The following is a 19,991-nucleotide window of genomic DNA, read 5'->3' as shown; positions in this document are numbered from 1 at the left end:
AATAGACAACATAACTGAATTCTGAACAAAACTAAACAAAGCAAAACCAAACGAAACCAAACAAACATTTTGGAATTCATATACCTATGATTTGAATAGACAACATAACACAATCTGGTAGTACAAAAAAAAACTAACATATTTGGAATTAATATTATAGTTTGAATAAATAACATAAGTGAATGCTGGTGGTATTACTCAAACCTTAAACGAAACAAAACTAAACTAAATTAAACAAAACTAAATTAAATCTAATTAAACTAAATGAGACTAAACAAAAATGTTGGAATTCATATACCTGTAATATGAATAGACCACATAAGTGAATTCTGGTAGTATTACTCAAACCTTAAACGAAACAAAACGAAACGAAATTAAACTAAACTAAATTAAATCTAATTAAACTAAATAAGATTAAACAAAACTTTTGGAATCCATATACCTATAGTTTGAATAGACCACATAAGTGAATACTTGTAAATCAAACCTTAAACAAAAGTAAACTAAGCTAAACAAACCAAAACTAAACAAAAATGCTGACATTCATATACCTATTGTTTGAATAGACCACATAAGTGAATTCTGGTAGTATTACTTAAACAAAACAAAAGTAAATTAAACAAAACCAAACCAAACTAAATTAAATGAAACTAAAAAAAAATTATCTATATTTTGAATAGGCCACATAAGCGAATTCTGGTAGAATTACTCAAACCTTAAACAAAACTAAAGTAAGTTAAAACAAACAAAATTAAATAAAACTAAACAGAAATTTTGGAATCCATATACCTATAGTTTAAATAGACAACATAAGTAAATTCTGGTAGTATTACTCAAACCTTAAACAAAACTAAAGTAAGTTAAAACAAACAAAACAAAATAAAACTAAACAGAAATTTTGGAATTCATATACCTATAGTTTAAATAGACAACATAAGTCAATTCTGGTAGTATTACTCAAACCTTAAACGAAACAAAAGTAAATTAAACTAAACGAAACCAAACCAAACAAAACTAAATTAAACTAAACAGAAATTTTGGAACTCATATACCTATAGTTTAAATAGACAACATAAGTGAATTCTGGTAGTATTACTCAAACCTTGAACTAAACAAAACTAAATTAAACCAAACCAAACTAAACTAAATGAAACCAAACAAAATATTGAAATTCACATATCTATAGTTTGAACAGGCCACATAAGTAAATTCTGGTACAATTACGCAAGCCTTAAACAAAACTAAACTAACCTAAAACAAACTAAACTAAATAAAACTAAACAAAACTGTTGGAATTCATATATCTACAGTTTAAATAGACAACATAAGTGAATTCAGGTATTACTCAAACCTTAAACTAAACTAAATTAAACAAAACAAAACAAAACAAAACAAAACAAAACAAAACAAAACAAAACAAAACAAAACAAAAACAAACTAAACTAAACAAAATATTGAAATTCATATATCTATAGTCAACTTTAGTTTGAGTAGGCCACATGTAAATTCTGGTACAATTACTCAAAATTTAAACAAAACTAAACAAACCTAAAACAAACAAAACTAAATAAAACTAAACAAAACTGTTGGAATTCATATACCTACAGTTTGACTAGACAACATAAGTGAATTCTGGTAGTTTTACTCAAACCTTAAACAAAACTAAAGTAACCTAAAACAAACAAAACAAAATAAAACTAAACAAAAATATTGAAATTCATATGTCGACAGTTTGAATAGACAAAATAAGTGAATTCTGGTAATATTACTTAAACCTTGAATGAAACAAAACTAAATTAACAAAAACTAAAAACCAAGTGAAACTAAATTAAACTATTTTGTAATTCATATACATATAATTTGAATAGACAACATAAGAGAATTCTAGTAGTATAAGTTAAACATTGCAATCAGAATACAGTCAAATGTAAACATAAATATTAAAAATAAATAACTAGCAAATATCACATTGTGCCAAAAAATGTGTTTTTTCTTTTAAATTGACCTTCCATGGGGTCACATAGGCTTTAATGAAGCCATTTTATAAATAACAAAAAAGGTTGTGTGAGAATGCCTTATTAAATTATGCTTTTATATGGGAAATGTCACAGCACAACTGCACAAAACACATGGTCGAGTGAACGAGTATGCGTTGTCCGCCTGTGTAGGTATGTTTCCGTCTGTCTTGTTCAGTATAATCTGGTTCTGTTGTTTACAAGCCACTTATAAAACTCGCATTGAATGTTGTACACTGGAAGGCTGACTGAGCATCAAAGCTTCGGTAAATGAGGTGTGGAAACAACACGCCGGTTTCCTCCGCTGTCATAGGTGAATTATGAGCGCTGCACTCACAAACACGCTCAAAGTGACTGTTGTGTATACGTAGATAGATAGATAGAGAGAGAGAGAGAGAGAGAGAGAGAGAGAGAGAGAGAGAGAGAGAGAGAGAGAGAGAGAGAGAGAGATCGCAGTGTCTGTTTCCACACCGTGTCACGTTTACATGTTGTGTGACAGCTAAAGTGGACGTGTGTTTGTGTTTACAGCCCTGTCTTTCTGGAGTGTGTTGAGAGGCAGCAAGTTTTACAAGCTCTTTATTTGTGTGCGTAAAGACCTCTACAGCCGTTAGCGCCTGAGCGCGGCGGCACAAACCCACTGACTTCCCAACATCCCATGTAGCGTACAAGCTAAGACAGCATGTGCTAAAGGAGACGGACTGTCTTATGAACTCTGGCTTTGGTGTCCTGAGTGGATTGTACACTTTATTTGGGCTAACTTTATTAAAGATAATGTCTGGACATGCTATCCATTTTCTATTTCTTCCTCGTGACATCCTAATAAATAATACCGAAACGCATCAGCCGAAAGACATGCATGAATGTAGGACATACATTCATACACTCATCCACAACATGCAAACACACCCACTTTTCATGGTTTAATTTGGTCACAGTGGTTTATTATGTGGCTCCTGGCTTTACCTGGCGAAATAACTCTTATTTTAGCATCCGCAGGGGCGTCTCGTTAACACAGCCAGGACAGCAAGGCCTTCACTGTCCTATTAACTACTGTACCCTTCGAGAGAGGGGGTCTTTATGTCCTCGTCCACAGAGGCATCCCTGTCCGCCCCAGGAACCGAAAGCTTTTTCTACTACATAGTAGGGTTTAAAAATGTGAGATTGATTTTGAGAATTTCAGCCCCCTTTTTTGCTTTAACAACAGCATGAACGGAGCTCAAGTTGGTTTAGCAAACCTTTAGGAAATTAACAAGTACAATTTAAATATCTTTAACGTCTCAATTGTTTATCCAACATGACTACCAATGGCTACCGTCAACTGTTTGGTTACTTCAAAATATCATCTTTTGTGTTCAACAGAAGAGAGAAACTCAAGTTTCTAAATATGAAGGTGAGTAAATATTGACACATTTTTCATTTTGTTGGGGGGGGGGGGGGGGGGGGGTTATCTCTTTAAAGCTACACTGTGTGATATTTCCGCCATCTAGCGGTTAAAAGGTATATGACCATCCAGTGAATATTAGTTTCTCTTCCTCTCAATTCCGATTTCGTTTTAACTCCTACGGTGGCCGATTTAGTCCAAGATTAATATGGCTTCCAGTTCGACCTCGTCCACATTCGACACGGTGCCATCGAGTGTTAAAACGCGAAAGGCGAAGTTTGAATTCACAGGTATGTCCGTCTTTGGCTGATGTACTTTCAAGATGGAGGGGCAACATGGCGACCCGCATTCGAACCCATTACCGTATGTATTTTCAATGGCATATCATAAACTTTCGAGAATACTTTATTACTTGAAAGAAGTAAATATACATTAATGAGCACATATATTTTTGAAAGAACTAAGTGTTTTTAGCTAAGAATAAACTAAAAAAGTTACACAGTGTAGCTTTAAGAAACTTTAATGCTTCCTTACAGAATAAAAGTACTTATTTCTCAGAAAAAATTTGACCCCAATCTTTAGATTTTTTAGGAGTTGACACACACACACACACACACACACACACACACACACACACACACACACACACACACACACACACACACATGTTTGTTTTTGTGAAATGTGAGGACATTCCATAGGCGTAATGGTTTTTATACCGTACAAACCGTATTTTCTATCCCCTTACACTGCCCCTGCCCCTAAACCTACCCCTCACAGGAGACTGTGCAGTTCACTTTCTGTGAAAAAAAACTCATTCTGTATGATTTATAAGCATTTTGAAAAGTGAGGACATGGGTAACCTCCTCATATTTCACCCTCTTTTTGTAATACCTATGTCATACCCATGTCATTATACACATTTGTGTCCTGATAATTAACAAAAACATGCAAACCCCCCCCCCCCCCACACACACACACACACACACAAAATAATAATAATAAACAAAACTCATTGAAGAACTCCGCTAGTCTCCTAAGCTATAAAAGTGCAAACTCTAAGCAATAAAATGTTCCTTTGGGAAAGTGTTGCCATGTAACACCATAAATACACATGCATTTTGTAATTACATTTTACCCTCAGCACATTGTAAATAATTTGCGATCTTCATTTACAAGTGTTAAAAGAATTAATGAAACTTTGTGGCTGATACCTTGCCTCGACCTTTCTAAAAAAAAAAAGGACATGTTGCTATTTTGTAGGTTGTCACCTCTTTCTTTCCACTTTCCTTTTACTATTTTTCCTTCCTCCCTGAAACGCATGTTGACATCTCTCTTTCTCTCTTTTTTCTCCTGAGAAAAATGCCGGAACAGATGCAGGGAAACATCACTTATGAGGCCACCCAGATCACAAGCTTTTATCTCTTTACCGCCGCATGTAACAATTCAGGCGTTGTGGCTTGATTCTTATTTGTCAGTTCACGGACGAGAGTAATATTTGATAGGAGGGTTTGGAGAAGACATGCTGGCTGCCTCTGTCTCGAGTGACTCTATAGCTGCGAGCGTGTTGTGTGCCGTGTTTAATGTGGAAATGGAAACAGATATCATCAGTGTGACAGCACTCTCTTGCTTTAAAAGGAGGGGAAAAAATAACATTTCAGCTGTCATCTCTCAATTAAGGCACTCTCTGCCAAAATTTAAACAAGAGCCCTGGCATCCCGGCCTGCGAGTTTAAACTAGAATGCTTTTGTTTTGTTTGATTGCTCTTGTGTAAACTTTAATTTGGAAAAGATCGAAGATGACATGACACAACAGGAGAGAGAGAGAGAGAGAGAGAGAGAGAGAGAGAGAGAGAGAGAGAGAGAGAGAGAGAGAGAGAGAGAGAGAGAATGCGGGGGGAGGAAATTAAGAGCGAAATAGAGGACAGAATAAAAGTGAAAGAACAAAAAAAATCAAAGAGGTGAGAATAGGACTGAACAGAAAAGAACAGAAGTGACGAGAAGAAAGTGCAGTCAAGTGAATAAAACTAAATGGAACAGAAAAGAACTGAACATAAGTGAAGTGGAGAAAAATGAACAGAACTGAAGTGAAATTAACTGAACAGATGTAAACGGAGGCAAAGTGAAGAACTGCACTGCAGAAAAGTGAAGCGAAGTGAAGCAACAGAACAGAACAAAATAGAAGTGAAGTGAAATCAACTCAACAGAAGTTAACAGAATAGATGTGAAGTGAACAGAAGAGGAGAGAGCAGAAGATTTTGAAGTGAACTGAATTGAACAGAATTGTGAACAACAGAACACAAGTGATGTGAAGTGAACTGAACAGAAGCAAAGCAAAGCGACAAACAGAACAGAATAGAAGTGAAGCAAAATTAACTCAACAGAAGTTAACAGAACAGAGGCGAAGCAAACAGAAGAGGACAGAACAGAACTAAATTTAAGTGAAATGAACTCAACCGAATTGTGAACAAGGGAAGTTAAGTGATGTGAAGTGAAGTGAAGAAGTAAACTGAACAGAAGCAAAGTGAAGTGAAGTGAAATTAACTCAACAAAAGTTAACAGGACAGAAGAGGACAGAATGGAACAAAATTTAAGTTAAATTAACAGAAGTAAAGCAAAGTGAAGTGCCAACCAGAACAGGACAAAATAAAAGTGAAGTAAAAATAACTCAGAAGTTAACAGAATAGGACAGAACAGAACAAAATTGAAATGAAATGAACTCAACAGAATTGTGAATAACAGAACAAGTGAAGTGACAAACAGAACAGGACAAGATAGAAGTGAAGTGAAATTAACTTGATAGAAGTTAACAGAACAGAACAAAATTTAAGTGAAATGAACTCGACTCGAACTCGACTCGAAGTGAAGTGAAGTGAATTGAATTGAAGAGAAGTGAAGTTAACAAACAGAACAGGACAAAATAGAAGTGAAGAGAGGCAAAGTTAAACAGAACAGGACAAAATAGAAGTGACGTGAAATTAACTCAACAGAATTGTGAACAATAGAACAAGTGAAGAGAAGTAAACAGAAGTGAAGTGAAGTAAACAGAAGTGAAGTGAGGTGAAGTGAAGTCAACAGAAGTGAAGAGAAGTAAACTGAATCGAAGTGAACAAACAGAACAGGACAAAATAGAAGTGAAGTAAAATTAACTTAACAGGAGTTAACAGAACAGAACAAAACTTAAGTGAAATGAAGTGAAATGAACGCAACAGAATTGTGAACAGCAGAACACAAGTGAAGTGAAGTGAAGTGAAGAGAAGTGAAGTGAAGTGAACAAAAGCGAAGTGACAAAAACACAAGTGAAGTGAAGTGAAGTTAACAAACAGAACAGGACAAAATAGAAGTGAAGTGAAGAGAGGCAAAGTTAAACAGAACAGGACAAAATAGAAGTGACGTAAAATTAACTCAACAGAATTGTGAACAATAGAACACAAGTGAAGTGAAGTAAACAGAAGTGAAGAGAAGTAAACAGAAGTGAAGTGAGGTGAAGTAAACAGAAGTGAAGTGAAGTTAACTTAACAGGAGTTAACAGAACAGAACAAAACTGAAGTGAAATGAACGCAACAGAATTGTGAACAACAGAACACAAGTGAAGTGAAGTGAACAGAAGCGAAGTTAACAAACAGAACAGGACAAAATAGAAGTGAAGTGAAATTAACTCAACAGAAGTGAAGAGAAGAAGCAAAGCAAAGAGAGCAGAACAGAACAGTAGTGACATGAAGAAGTGAAGTGAACAGAAGCGAAGTGACAGAACAAAATCAAATAGAAAATACGTGAAATGAACTCAAGAGAAGAGAAGAGACCTGAGTTAAACTGAACTGAACTAAAGTGAAGTGAAGTGAAGTGAACACAACTCAACAGAACAGTACTGAGAATTCTCTTGTTTAAAGTGACCTCAGTTACAACATCCCCCGTGTTGTAATTCTAACTATACGAGTTCTCTTCTCCCACTCTGATGTTGGAACGAGAGGGGAAAAGCAGCCGAAAGATAAATAAACAGCAGCAGCAACGCAGGCATTCATAAAAAAAAGGACCAAATGATCAACACATTGAGCCCAGCTGCCTGCACATAGAGAGAAAACAAATAAGAATGGAAATGAAAAAGACAGAGGAACTGCAGTAAATGGCTCTTTAATCAGCTCCCCATTAGCCAATCCTAAATCAATTAAAGCTTTAACTTGTTAACATGTGGAGATCTAAAACGACTTCCTACACAAGATCAGCCAGGCAGACAAGCCACAGCACTGATTTCCGTCCCATTTCAAAGAGCTTGCGGTTTGGTTAGCGCTCAGTGGGTTCGTTTGAACACACTCTGTGAATGTGTGTGTGTGTGTGTGTGTGTGTGTTTATGCGGAGCGTAATCAGTGGCACAAGCCACACTAAGGCAAGCGTCACTATTGCTATTGCTCATCCTATGTGCTATTACTCTCGGTTGGGTGGGGTGGGTATCTGTGGCACGGTTTTAAACATGGAGTACTATTATTGGCAGTTGAAAACAATCTAATTAGCCAAAGTACAGTGAGTACAAGTCATACAATTTCTGCCCATTGGTCTCTGAAGTTGCTTTAAAATAATATGCCAAATGGCTTAGCCCCTCACACGGTGGCATTTTTGAAGCCCACTTCAAAACTTCTTGTAACTGCATTATTGTTGAAACATGCTTGCATAATGACAGAAATTGTACAAATTGCAAAAAGGTGTCACATGATTTCAACTTTAGTGTGTAATGTTCCGCAAAGTTACGATGCTCAGAGTTCAATGCAAAGAGAGATCATTTCTTTTAAAGAAATCCCTTTTTAAGGATTACAACGAGCTTCTAGCCTGACGTCGTCATACTCAATTCTAGTCAGAATATGAGTCTGATACTGCACCGTTGGGCTGTGATTATGGGGCGTGTTTCAACCGAACCAGGAAAGACCTCAATTGGATAGACCTACAACCAATCAGAGCAACGGAGCGACGCATAACGTTAGTTGTCAAATGTCAACAGAACTCAACTGCACTGTGTTGCCATGTCCGCGGGTTGAAGCGACCCCAATTATGTGATATACAGACCCAGGAATGCAAATTTTAGCAGGCAGCCCTGCCAAAATAACACATATTTCACCCCCCAAATGCCTTTTTTTCCCCAGAGAACCCCCCCGGAAAGCTATTGGGCTTGTTTTTGGCTAGTTTTGAGGAACGTTAGCAATTGGGCGGGTTTTGTTGTAAAAACTTGGCAACCCTGTCTGCACGCACGCTGGAATAAGTAGCCTAATGTTAGAAGAAAAAGATGAGTGTAAACGATCTTTGCCGGTGTTGTAAAAAAAAGAATTTAAGGATACACTGAGTACTTACCAACACAATCATCATTTCTGAGAGAAATAGTAAAGGTGAATGCATATACGAACAAGTTCTCCGTTTAGGATTAGAACAAATTCAACCCAAGCGCCTTTGATGACGTGGATGATTACGTTACTGTTTGTCATCTGTCCATCATCGTCTAAAGCCCGCCCTGACAATTTCATTGGTCCGAACAGTTTCTGTTCGGGCATAATTACTTCTCTACCGATCAAGTCCAGACCGAACTGCCCGAGTAAAAATGTTGTGGGCGGGCTAAGTTCGGCTGGCACCCAGGCTAACGAGCTTCTTCACTAACCCAAAAATGTACATAAACCCTGCCCTGACCAATTTGCTGCCCTAGGCAAGATTTTACTTGGTGCCCCTTGTATCAAGGTTTAGCACTACATGTTATCAGTCTAAGTTGTGGAATTACTACTGTTTCATTTTTGTAATGCATTAATGTTTTTATTTTTATTTTTATTGTTGTTGTTTTATATGTTGTCCAGTCCATTCTACTCCGTCATTATGTTCATGATATTATTATTATTATTTTATTTTTTAAAAGGCTGATGATAGTTAAACTATACAAAAATAGCACCTACACCACATTACAGCCCAAACAAAAATAACAAGAGTGAATCTAACATTCATGCACAAAATATTCATTGAGAACTAGCAAAAGTGTTTGTTTTCCAGTAGATGGCAGCAATCTTCCACTTAAATACGCACATTCATGTTTTCACCATGAATTAAACTGAGAAATGTCAGACATCCCAAGTCTCCCGGAAGTTCCGGCAGTCTCCCGCATATTTATAGCGGCTCCCTGATGCCCACAAATTAGTTAAATTCTCCCGCAATCTAGAGCGAGCGAGCGAGCAAGAGCGCGCATGCGAGACACAAACTGTGCACGCGCGCACGGCAGAGAGAAAGAGAGAGTGAGAGAGAGCGAGAGACCTTGCGTGTGTGTGCTAGTGTGCACCTAATGAAGCGCATGTAAGACGGAGAGCATCCTGATTGGCCTGTTTCGGTAAGTCAACCAATCAATTGTCAGTGTGGGCGGGCTTTTATCTCTTCTCCCGAACCGAATTAATCAGTTCACTGTGTTTAGAAACTGGAGCGCCATGGCAGAGGGAGAGTGCCCCAAAAAACGAAAGTATAAAGTAAAAACATAATGACAATCTTGCAGGCTGTACAGTTTGTAACTGACATGTTATGGTTGAGTTAAACAAGTTTCATTTCATGTGCATATTTTTTCAGGTCGGCTAGTTGCCAAGGCTACATGAAAACAACAAACTCCTTAGACCTGTTTAAAGTTACAATGAAATATAAATAAAAGCAGTTTACATAAATAGTATAAGCAGCTTATATAAATAGTAAAAGTGATCTACATAATTTTACATAATTTTTTACAAATAATTGCACAGGCCTATAGAAATGATATATTAATGATATATTGTATTATACTATACAAGTAAAGTCATGTTCTGTGGTGAAATTCGGGATACCTTTCCTCCTTTCATGTTTTTTTTTTTTTTGGGGGGGGGGGGTGTTGAGGAGATACCTCCCTGAAATGACTTTTTTCAGGTTGGGATGTCTGAAATGTAGATATTTAATGTGAAATTTCAATCAAATGTTGCTATTTCAAATAAACCTGTCGGCAAATACATTTTAAAATGTCCATATGTCCCCTTAAAACTGCTCGACTAGAGTAAAAACATTAGGCTATTAAAAAATTGATAGTATTTGCAAATAAATAATAATATCATGTGTGTGTGAAACAAGATTCACTTGTTTAAAACACCGTAATTAATTATATAAACATTTACTTAACCATTCATTCGCTAATAAACATCGAAGTAAACAACTCTATGGACATTTCTTCATTATCTCCGCCAACGATCGCAGTTTGAGTAGTTCTATGTAAATGCATAGATAAACATCAGTTTGTCAGCAGATATTTCATCATCTAGAACGACAAAAACAGTAATAATTCTGATATAACTTAACATACCATTTGAGAAATGCAATAAAATACGATGTTTTGTTTGTTATATTCCAATATTCCAGAGAATATAATTCAATTATTTAACATTATTCTTCACTCTTTAACCTATTAAACAGTTTATAAATCTACTAAAACTGCAGTTTAAAATTAAGTATTTCGGAGCCATTTATGAAAACAAACAAAATGGGGCAGAAAGACTCTGTTTTCTACACTACAGCTCTGCTTTATTCATTAGCCTACATCACTTTACCTCTGTCTTTAAACTGCAAAAAATGCTCTTATTAATTAGTATTTGTATAATTAGTAAATATCTAAAAATTCTTAAATCAAGATGTATTTACAAGTAAAATGACAAGATATTTTTTCTTGTTTTCGGGGGGGGGCAAATTGAAGAATTTTTTTGCTTAAAACAAGCAAAATGATCTGCCAAATGGGGTGAGAAAAATGGTCTTATTTCTGTTTGGGACAGAAAAGATTTCAATCAGAAACTAGATTATTTTTCTCACCCCATTGGCAGATCATTTAACTTGTTTTAAGCATAAACTCACTTAATTTTGTCAATGAAAATATATCTTATGTCATTTTACTTATCTAGTAAATGCATCTTGATTTAAGAAGTTTTAGATATTTAGACTAGAAACAAGACAAAAATACTAAGTAAGAAGAGCATTTTTTGCAGTGTATCCCTTATCCTACCTCCCTGCATCAGAGGGCGACACAACAAATTCCCCTAATTTTAAACTGATCGCGCGTTCTATTTCTGACGCAATTCAAGCTCGGCGTGGGAGATTGATGAGGCGGACCGGGAAGAGGCGGTGGACTTAGTTACGTTTTTTTTTCGCTTTATTTGGTAATATTTCGAATATTAATAAAATATTATCAGTAATACATTTTGGTGCCCCTATGGATGAGTGGCGCCCCTAGCATTTGCCTCGGGCCAGCCCTGCCCTGGGAACACAAAACAAAGGGGGTGAGGCCATGTTGGGCTGCTTTAGAGAAGAGGAAGAGTTGTTGTAGTAGAGCATTTACATTTGGGAGTCTGCTCAAGCTGTTGCTGTAACACAAATTCAATCGCATGTCATAAAAGCAAGATGACAACATAAGTTATAACCTTAATTAAACTAAACTATACCTGTTCTATCTTCAAGCAGCAGATATTCTCTGGCTCTGTAGGCATCTGACAACAGTTCCCACACAAGCGATTTATAGATTATCATGACAGAATATGCAAATCGATGACTTGAAGACAGTTAAATCCACATCAGCTACATAAATTCATCAACTAACCATTCAGAAACGCCCACTTCTTCTTGAGACTCTGGTTTGAACATAAAAGGCTGAACAGTTTCTGACATTTGTGTCTGTGTGAAGTAATCGGGGATGCTAACACAAGCTCTTGAAGCTCCGCCCTCTTCTTGAAAGGGGGCCGGGAACAGCAGCTCATTTGCATTTAAAGGGACAAACACAAAAACGGCACGCTTTTGCTCACCCTCAAAAAGTGACAATTTTAACATGCTATAAAACAAATTCTGTTGGGTATTTTGAGCTAAAACTTCGCATACACACTCTGTGGACATCAGAGACTTATTTTCAATCTTGTTAAAAGGGGCATAATATGACCCCTTTAAAGCAACTACACATGACACCCTAGCAATTGCATTGCAACACACTAACAATCACTTAAAACTACATAGCAACACCTTGGCAACCATCCACAACATCCTTGTGATGCAAGGTTTTGCATGAGTACACACCAATCGCGTTTTCATCAGAAAAAAAAAATAGTTAAAAGAAGCCATTAATTATCTGGAAGTGAGTTGGAAAAGGTTAAGCAATACATCCGTGGAGAAAATGAAATAGAAAGAGAATGTCAAATAGACAAAAAAAGAGATTACAGGAAAAGGTCGTCATAAACATGATTCATTTAACCTTTCAAGAAGGTCAATAGTTCTAGTGGTTTCACTTCCATCTGAACTTGCCATAATGAACACATGCCAATGAGAAACATGAGGGGTGCTATGACAACACGACATATGACGGTAAAGCATCAATGAGAACGAATGAGGTTTTGAAAGAGCAAACAAACACACACACAGATGATGTGTGAATGAGAAACATCAGCATTAAGCAGACAGAAGAGAGTGCATGAGGAGGAAACGGTGCGTATGACGACATCTCTGTGTGTGGAAGTGTTTCATTGAATGTTTCGAGTTCAGAATAAGTTAAGCTCTAAGCCCTTCTTTAGAAACCTGAGGGACAGTCGGAATCACTGTACGGGGTAACAAACTTTAAGGCACAAATGCTATGGAACCGGGATCATTCCTTTAAACTCTCAAATGAAGATTAAAGTGACTCTGATACTGCATGCAAATCAAAGAAGAGGACAAGGAGAGGAAAATCTCTAAATGATTCACTTTTTCTGTGTCAATCTATTTCTAGGTAGAGGTGGAGGACAGGGGCTGAGACAAAGACAGACAGAACCAGATTAAATCCAGGAGCGAGGACAAGACAGAAAAAAAGGGGAAGAAACAAAGAGAAATGTAGCGAGTCAGACAGAAAACTGGAAGCGGAGGGAAAGACATAACAAGAGCAGCAGAAGGAGGGGGGCTCGAACAGGAGAGCCCCCTCAATGCCGCTGATGGCCCTCTACGGCCTTGTCTTAGTTCCCAGAGCCATCATTTAGACTTGTATTTGAGACATTCCACAATAAAGATGTCAAATAGAAGGCAAGTCTATCGCCTCTAGGGAAACAGCCTGGAGTTACTCCAAAGAGACCCACAGCCAAGATAACCAAGAAAATGCGGAGAGAGCAAGAGAGAGCAAAGACAGAATGGAAGAGAGAGATTTTAAGGAGAGTTAGAGAAAGTAAAGAATGAAGGTTTGAGTACAGCATTATCACAGCTTTTAGACATTGTATTATGGTAATACCTTGGTTTTTTGGACATAGTACCATGGTAGGACCATAGTATTCTAAGAAATAATGGAGTACAAATCATGGTAAGTGAATTTGGTAGCTGTGCACTGTGTAATGGCCAAGGCACTAGAATCACCTTGCTTGTTTAAGCAGCTCAATCTGTTCAAATCCTTGGGAAGTTTCTACCTACGAATTCAGAAAGTATAGAAGACCTTTGCAAGTGATTTCGATCAGAACTGCCTTGAACTGCCTGACTTTGTTAGCACAATTGCAACAAAATGAATTTTCACAATATTGGCTCAATCAATTGTGTAATTTGGAGGTAGGACTATTTTTTGGCCTACTAATAGAAATCGAAGGGAGTGTTTGCAAACATTCATTGCTTTTTACATGTTCTTTTAGATGCTTTTAGTGGCACAGAAATGACCAACAGACTTTCATGACAGTTCGTAAGTATTTTTGTAAATTGTACGAATTCATAAGAAGTCGCAACCAATCTAATTCATACTTAATTTTTAATGCGATCTGCTTATGTCCCACTGAAAGAAATAAATTTGACATTGACATTGACATTGACATTGACACTAGTCTCACGTAGCCAGACCTACATGTAAAGCAACCAATCACAGTTTGTTTTGTTCCGCGTCATGTTTAGGGGCGTGAACAATGTAACATTGATCACCCTACAATAACCGATGTGTAAAACTCTTGGACGTATTTTAAAGAGTCAATGCTGCAAACTTTACATACAAAATCCAGTGTTTAGTTGATCCTGGTAAGCGCTCATTGTCAGAGTTGTACACACGACGGCGCTGTTCTTCCATGAGGGGGTTTGGCATCACAGCATCTTTATTTTCGGGCAGACCGTTTAAAGAACGTGACACACATAACTCCCAGACATCCGGTAAAATTCAAGATCAGATGACGACTTAGAAACTCCTGAAGTGTGTCCAGTTAAGTGTGCCATATGTATCAAACGCTCAGCCAGCGGTCCGTGGGCGTGACGTCTGAGGCTGAGACTAATGTCCCACTAAAGGGTTGGGTTTATACTTTTTACCTAAAAATCGTACGTTTCCGTACCAGTCACTTTGTACAAATTCATACAATATTTATTAGAGGTGGACCTTAAAGGGATAGTTCACCCAAAAATGAAAATTCTGTCATCATTTACTCCCCCTCAAGTTGTTCCAAACCTGTATGAGTTTCTTTGTTCTGCTGAACACAAAAGAAGATATTTGGAAGAATGTTTGTAACAGAGCAGATAGAGCAACCATTGACTACCATAGTAGGGGGGAAAATACTATGGTAGTCAATGATTGCTCTATCTGCTTTGTTACAAACAGTCTTCAAAATATCTTCTTTTGAGTTCAGCAGAACAAAGAAACTCATACAGGTTTGGAACAACTTGAGGATGAGTAAATTATGATAGAATTTTCACTTTTGGGTGAACTATCCCTTTAATGGTAATGCTTTACTTATAAATCATACCAGTCATACCAGTCACATCGTACAGTTCATCCGAAATCAGACCTTTAGGCCGTGTGTCCACCAAAGTGTTTTTAGCCAGCGCTCTTTTGAAAACGGCTTGCTGCAGGCACTTGAGAGCGTGGTATTACTGTGGTATTTGTCCCGCCCCTCCTTCACAGTGATTGGACGAATAGGTAAAAAGTGACAGTGATGAGCGCTGCGTTTTACCCAAAGTTGAACATTCTTCAACTCTCGTCGACCGGGAAAAAAAAACGGCGAGCGCTTAGCGTGAAATAGACGCTCAACGCCTTGCCACGCTGCTGCCGTTTTTAAAAAGGTGCACCCCCATTAAAAACAATTGGAAAAATACACTAGCCTCAGGAAAAAACGCTTTGGTGGACACACAGATTGTACGTTTACGTACCAGTCACATTGTACAAATTCATATGATTTCATATGATAACTAGTGCAATACTTACGAAATCTCACTAGATCGGGTTGGGAATTACATACTTCACCTTTAAGTAGTACATGATATCAAAATATCATGGTATTACTATATAATGTCATCACTGGATAACACTTTATTTGAATGTGTCCTTTTTAAACATATTACATGTATTTACTATAATAATAACAACTATAAATTAGGCATAATTAAATGCAACTAACCCTAAACCCTATAGTAAGTACATGTATACTTAAAGGGATAGTTCACCCAAAAAGGAAAATTAGCCCATAATTTACTCACCCTCAAGTCATCCTAGGTGTATATCACATTCTTCTTTCAGACGAATAAAATCGGAGTTATATTACAAAAGTCCAGGCTAATCCAAGCATTAGAATTTGATTCATAGTTGCTCTGTTTTTGAAGTCCATAAAAAGTGCATTTGCCCATCAAATAACGTGCTCCACGCGGCTCTGGGGTGTTAATAAAGGCCTTCTGAAGCGAATCGATGCGTTTGTGTAAGAAAATATCCATATTTAAAACTCTATAAAGTAAACTTTCGGCCGACCGCCTTCCCTGTTCAATTTATGGAAAAATTGTTGAAAGTTCCCCTACCGATCGAAAGACTAACGCGACCAGGTCCGCTCGTCATGACGTCACGTACGCATCTTGAGTTTCACTATCAACATTCAACATTTTTCCACAGAAGGCGATAGGCTGAAAGTTTACTTGATATATTTTTAAATATGGATATTTTTCTTACACAAATGCGTCGATTCGCTTCAGAAGGCCTTTATTAACACTCCGGAGCCGCGTGGAGCACGTTATTTGATGGACAGATGCACTTTTTATGGACTTCAAAAACAGAGCAACTATGAATCAAATTCTAATGCTTGGATTAGCCTGGACTTTTGTAATATAACTCCGATTTTATTCGTCTGAAAGAAGAATGTCATATACGCCTAGGATGACTTGAGGGTGAGTAAATTATGGGCTAGTTTTCGTTTTTGGGTGAACTATCCCTTTAATTAATATTACTCAGTACTATAATTACACTGTAACAGGTACACATTAAAATAAAGTGTAAGCCATCACTGTAAACCCAAGTTCTGTTCTGAATTGGAAACAAAACATCTGAGGAAATCGTGCAAGCTGATGTAGCAAGGCGGAGGAGGTGCTAAAGGTCTCTGAAGGTCTGAGCCCTGATGTCCTGCTCTGGGATCCATCATCATTACAATGTCTAATGAAAAATGATGACCTCAGCATCTTGAAACTCGGCTCGGCGCACATATTTCCTTTGGATTGAGAGGAGAGAGGAGATGAGAGCGGTTCAAGTTCTTCATCGAACGCCATTGCCGTCTTCTCTCTCTTTATCTCTCGTGACACTCAAATACGTGGTCACTATAGAGCCACCACACTTCAGGTTGATAAGTCGCATTCCACCAAAGACACATCTGCACTCACTTAGAGCGGTAACGCAGACAGACTCGTTACAAAAAACACAGTTTTAACGAATTCCTGAATCCCCACAGCAATCCAGCAAAACCATGAGACCCAGACCTAACTCTCCGGGTCATGGAATTTCATCTTTGAACTATTTCAATAAATATGATATGGCAAGTTATTAATTTTCTCTCAGCCTTTTCTTCCCCTACTTCCATTTTTAACCGCTAACATAAACATCAGACCTGACTGCCAATTTCTGGGAATTGGACGCGATTGCGCCACTGGTGACATTTGGGTGACATTTTTAAGAGATGAAAATAATCGCAAGGTTCCTGTTGGCGTGCTCCTGTCAGAACGGGGATGGAATACTGGCGCTAGACGCGGCTCGGCTGGCCTTTTCCGAGGCGCTGCGCGGAAAGATCGCTGAGGCAGATTTGTTTACATTTGCAGAGGGGGTCATTACAGAGGTCATTAGCCGGGCAAAGAGATGACGAGGGACTAGCTCATCTGTAAGTCCGGCAAGAGAGGCAACTGAGTGTGTATTTTTTCTCTCTAGCGTCTTACCGAGACAGTTGTGCCCGTCGTCTGCCAGCATGAATCCATCATAGCATGTGCACCTGTAGTTCCCGGGGATATTGATGCAGTCGTGAACACATCCGCCATTGTAGTCGTTTTCACACTCGTCCATATCTGAAAAGGACAGCACACACACACACAAAATGGAGTCAGTAAACACAAAAGTTACTGTTCAAGTTTAATACTAAGGTTAGGGATTGTTCAAATCCTGATATTGATACTAAGCAGAGGTGAGGTTTAAGAACAGTTGGCTTATGAAACAAGCCTCCATTATGGCTATGAGTATGTACAGCAGACAGACGTAAGTGGGGACACTAAACTAAACACAATATTTCTTTCTCTTTCACTCACACACTTGAATACATCGAAATCAGATCGAGAGGAAAGTGTCTGTTCTCTGCCAGACAATGATAGCCGGTATCTGCTTTGTGTTTTGTATACCTCGGAGTGTGATTTAATAAACCTGGCTTGTGTTCTTGGAGACATACGGCACAAACTAAAAATATCCACGTTATTTCCCACAAATAACACTTGCGTTGTGCAACTGTGCCTATGAGGACAGTGAGAACTGCGCTTAAGAATGTTTTGTTTTTCTTTGCAAAAACATCCAGTCAAAACTGAAAATCTATTCAGATCTTTCGAGTTCACAGTAACACACATACAAGCGCACATGCTCACGCCACAAACACAAATCACACACACACACAGATATACATCAAAATTATGGAGGCATAAATACTTCACTAGTATTTTATTTCTTTTGTCTATCAAAGAGTGGAAAAGGGCCATCACAGTAGACAAACCCGGAGCCAGCTCATCACAAAAACATCCATAAACACTCTGGAGCAAACAAAAAGTTCATGTTTCATTAACGTTTTATCTAGCGTACATGCTCGTGAAGAGCGCTACATCCACAGGAAGAAAGGAAAAAAAGACAAGGAGAGGCAGATGGATGGAGGAAGTCCCCTGAAGGTAAATGAGATGGAGGAATGACAGATTTCATGATTTATGTTCAGATCTCACCATAATAACGGTCACTTTAAAACAACACGTTGAGTCTGTGTGAAATGTACTCACTGAAACCTCATGCATGCAAAAATCACATACTCTGGGAAGCCTTACAATCACTTTAAGATAAAATTTTAAACATAGATATTTATGCTTCATCATAAAAAGGTTCATAGCTTGAGATGCAAGGTTCCTCTGCATTAAAAAAACGCAGATACTTGTTTGTACAGCTTGCTAATGCGAGGTCTTTATTAAAGGTGTTTATTGTGTTTTAACTGGTTTCGAGGATGGCACACTTACCCCTGGTTTCACAGACCTAGTTTATGCCTAGTCCTAGACTAAAATGCATGTTTGAGCTGTTTTAACTGAAACAACTTGTACTGACATCTTAAAATATGTCAGTGCCATTGTTTTGTCTCAAGATGCACACCAGCAATGTTTTTTTAAAGGGAACATTTATAAAAGCTACTAAAATGTCCTAATTGAACTAAGGCCTAATCCTGGCTTAATCTAAAACCTGTCTGTGAAACCAGGCCTTAGTATTGCTTTAAGATCATCTGCGTGTGCTCTCAAGCAAGAGCGTGTCTTTAGAGAGTATCATATGTTTGCTGAGAGTGACTAAAAGTTTTTTTGCTGAAAGCCCTTATATGGAGATGATTTGGGCATATTTTATGCAAATGACCTAACCTCAAGGGTAAATTCCAACTGGAAGTGAAAATCCCTACACTCTAAAAAAAAAGGCTCGTAATCATAGGGGAACCTTTTTTAGTGCTATATAGCACCAATTTTGGTGCTTCAGTGGTTCTTCAGCGGTTCTTCAGAGGTGCTATATAGCACCTTAGTCAAAGAACCGGTGAAGAACCTCTGAAGAACCGCTGAAGAACCTCTGAAGAACCGCTGAAGAACCACTGAAGCACCAAAATTGGTGCTATATAGCACTAAAAAAGGTTCCCCTATGATTACGAGCCAAGAACCATTTTTGGTGCAATATAGAACCTTTTTTTTTTTAGAGTGTATGCTCTACTCACTCCAAAGGCCAGAGCCCTTGAAGTGGAGACTTTGGAGGAAGCAGGGCACTTGTGCGTCATAATGAATCCATTTGGAACGCACTTGGCGAAGGGAGCAATGAAAAACCACGTAATTTCCTCATTAGCGTCACATGGAATGTTACCATGACAACGCTAGACAGCGACAACAGGAATATCTTATTAGTGGTGTTGAGATGAAAAGTACATTTATATAAGGAAGTTTTTAAAAAAAGCTTGTGTGTGTTCCCGGTCTACTCTTAAAGGGATAGTTCACCTAAAAATTCGCCCAAAAAATAAAAGTAATTAACACTAACTTCCGGTGGACCTCCTTCCGTATTCAACTTATGAAGAAAGTGTAACGCCTTATTTTTCTTACACAAAT

At 37.8% G+C, this 19,991-nt stretch overlaps 1 protein-coding gene across 5 annotated transcripts in view; it reads right to left on the bottom strand.

Annotated features, from left to right (window-relative positions):
- The window catches only part of scube1 (signal peptide, CUB domain, EGF-like 1), a 120,257-nt gene that overhangs the window by 85,615 nt on the left and 14,651 nt on the right, over positions 1 to 19,991 (bottom strand). For all 5 annotated transcript variants that reach the window (XR_013816590.1, XM_079818014.1, XM_079818013.1 and 2 more), the window contains exon 3: positions 17,562 to 17,687. Coding sequence is in view for 4 of the 5 variants with exons in the window: in XM_079818014.1 (XP_079674140.1) it covers positions 17,562 to 17,687 (126 nt within the window). In the remaining variant the exon portion in view is untranslated. The remainder of the gene's footprint in view (positions 1 to 17,561; positions 17,688 to 19,991) is intronic.

This window comes from Gobio gobio, assembly GCF_949357685.1.
Source record: "Gobio gobio genome assembly, chromosome: 5".
In the NCBI taxonomy this organism is placed as follows: domain Eukaryota; kingdom Metazoa; phylum Chordata; class Actinopteri; order Cypriniformes; family Gobionidae; genus Gobio; species Gobio gobio.
Note: the sequence above shows the minus strand (reverse complement) of the source record. Positions and strands in the feature narration are given on the sequence as shown.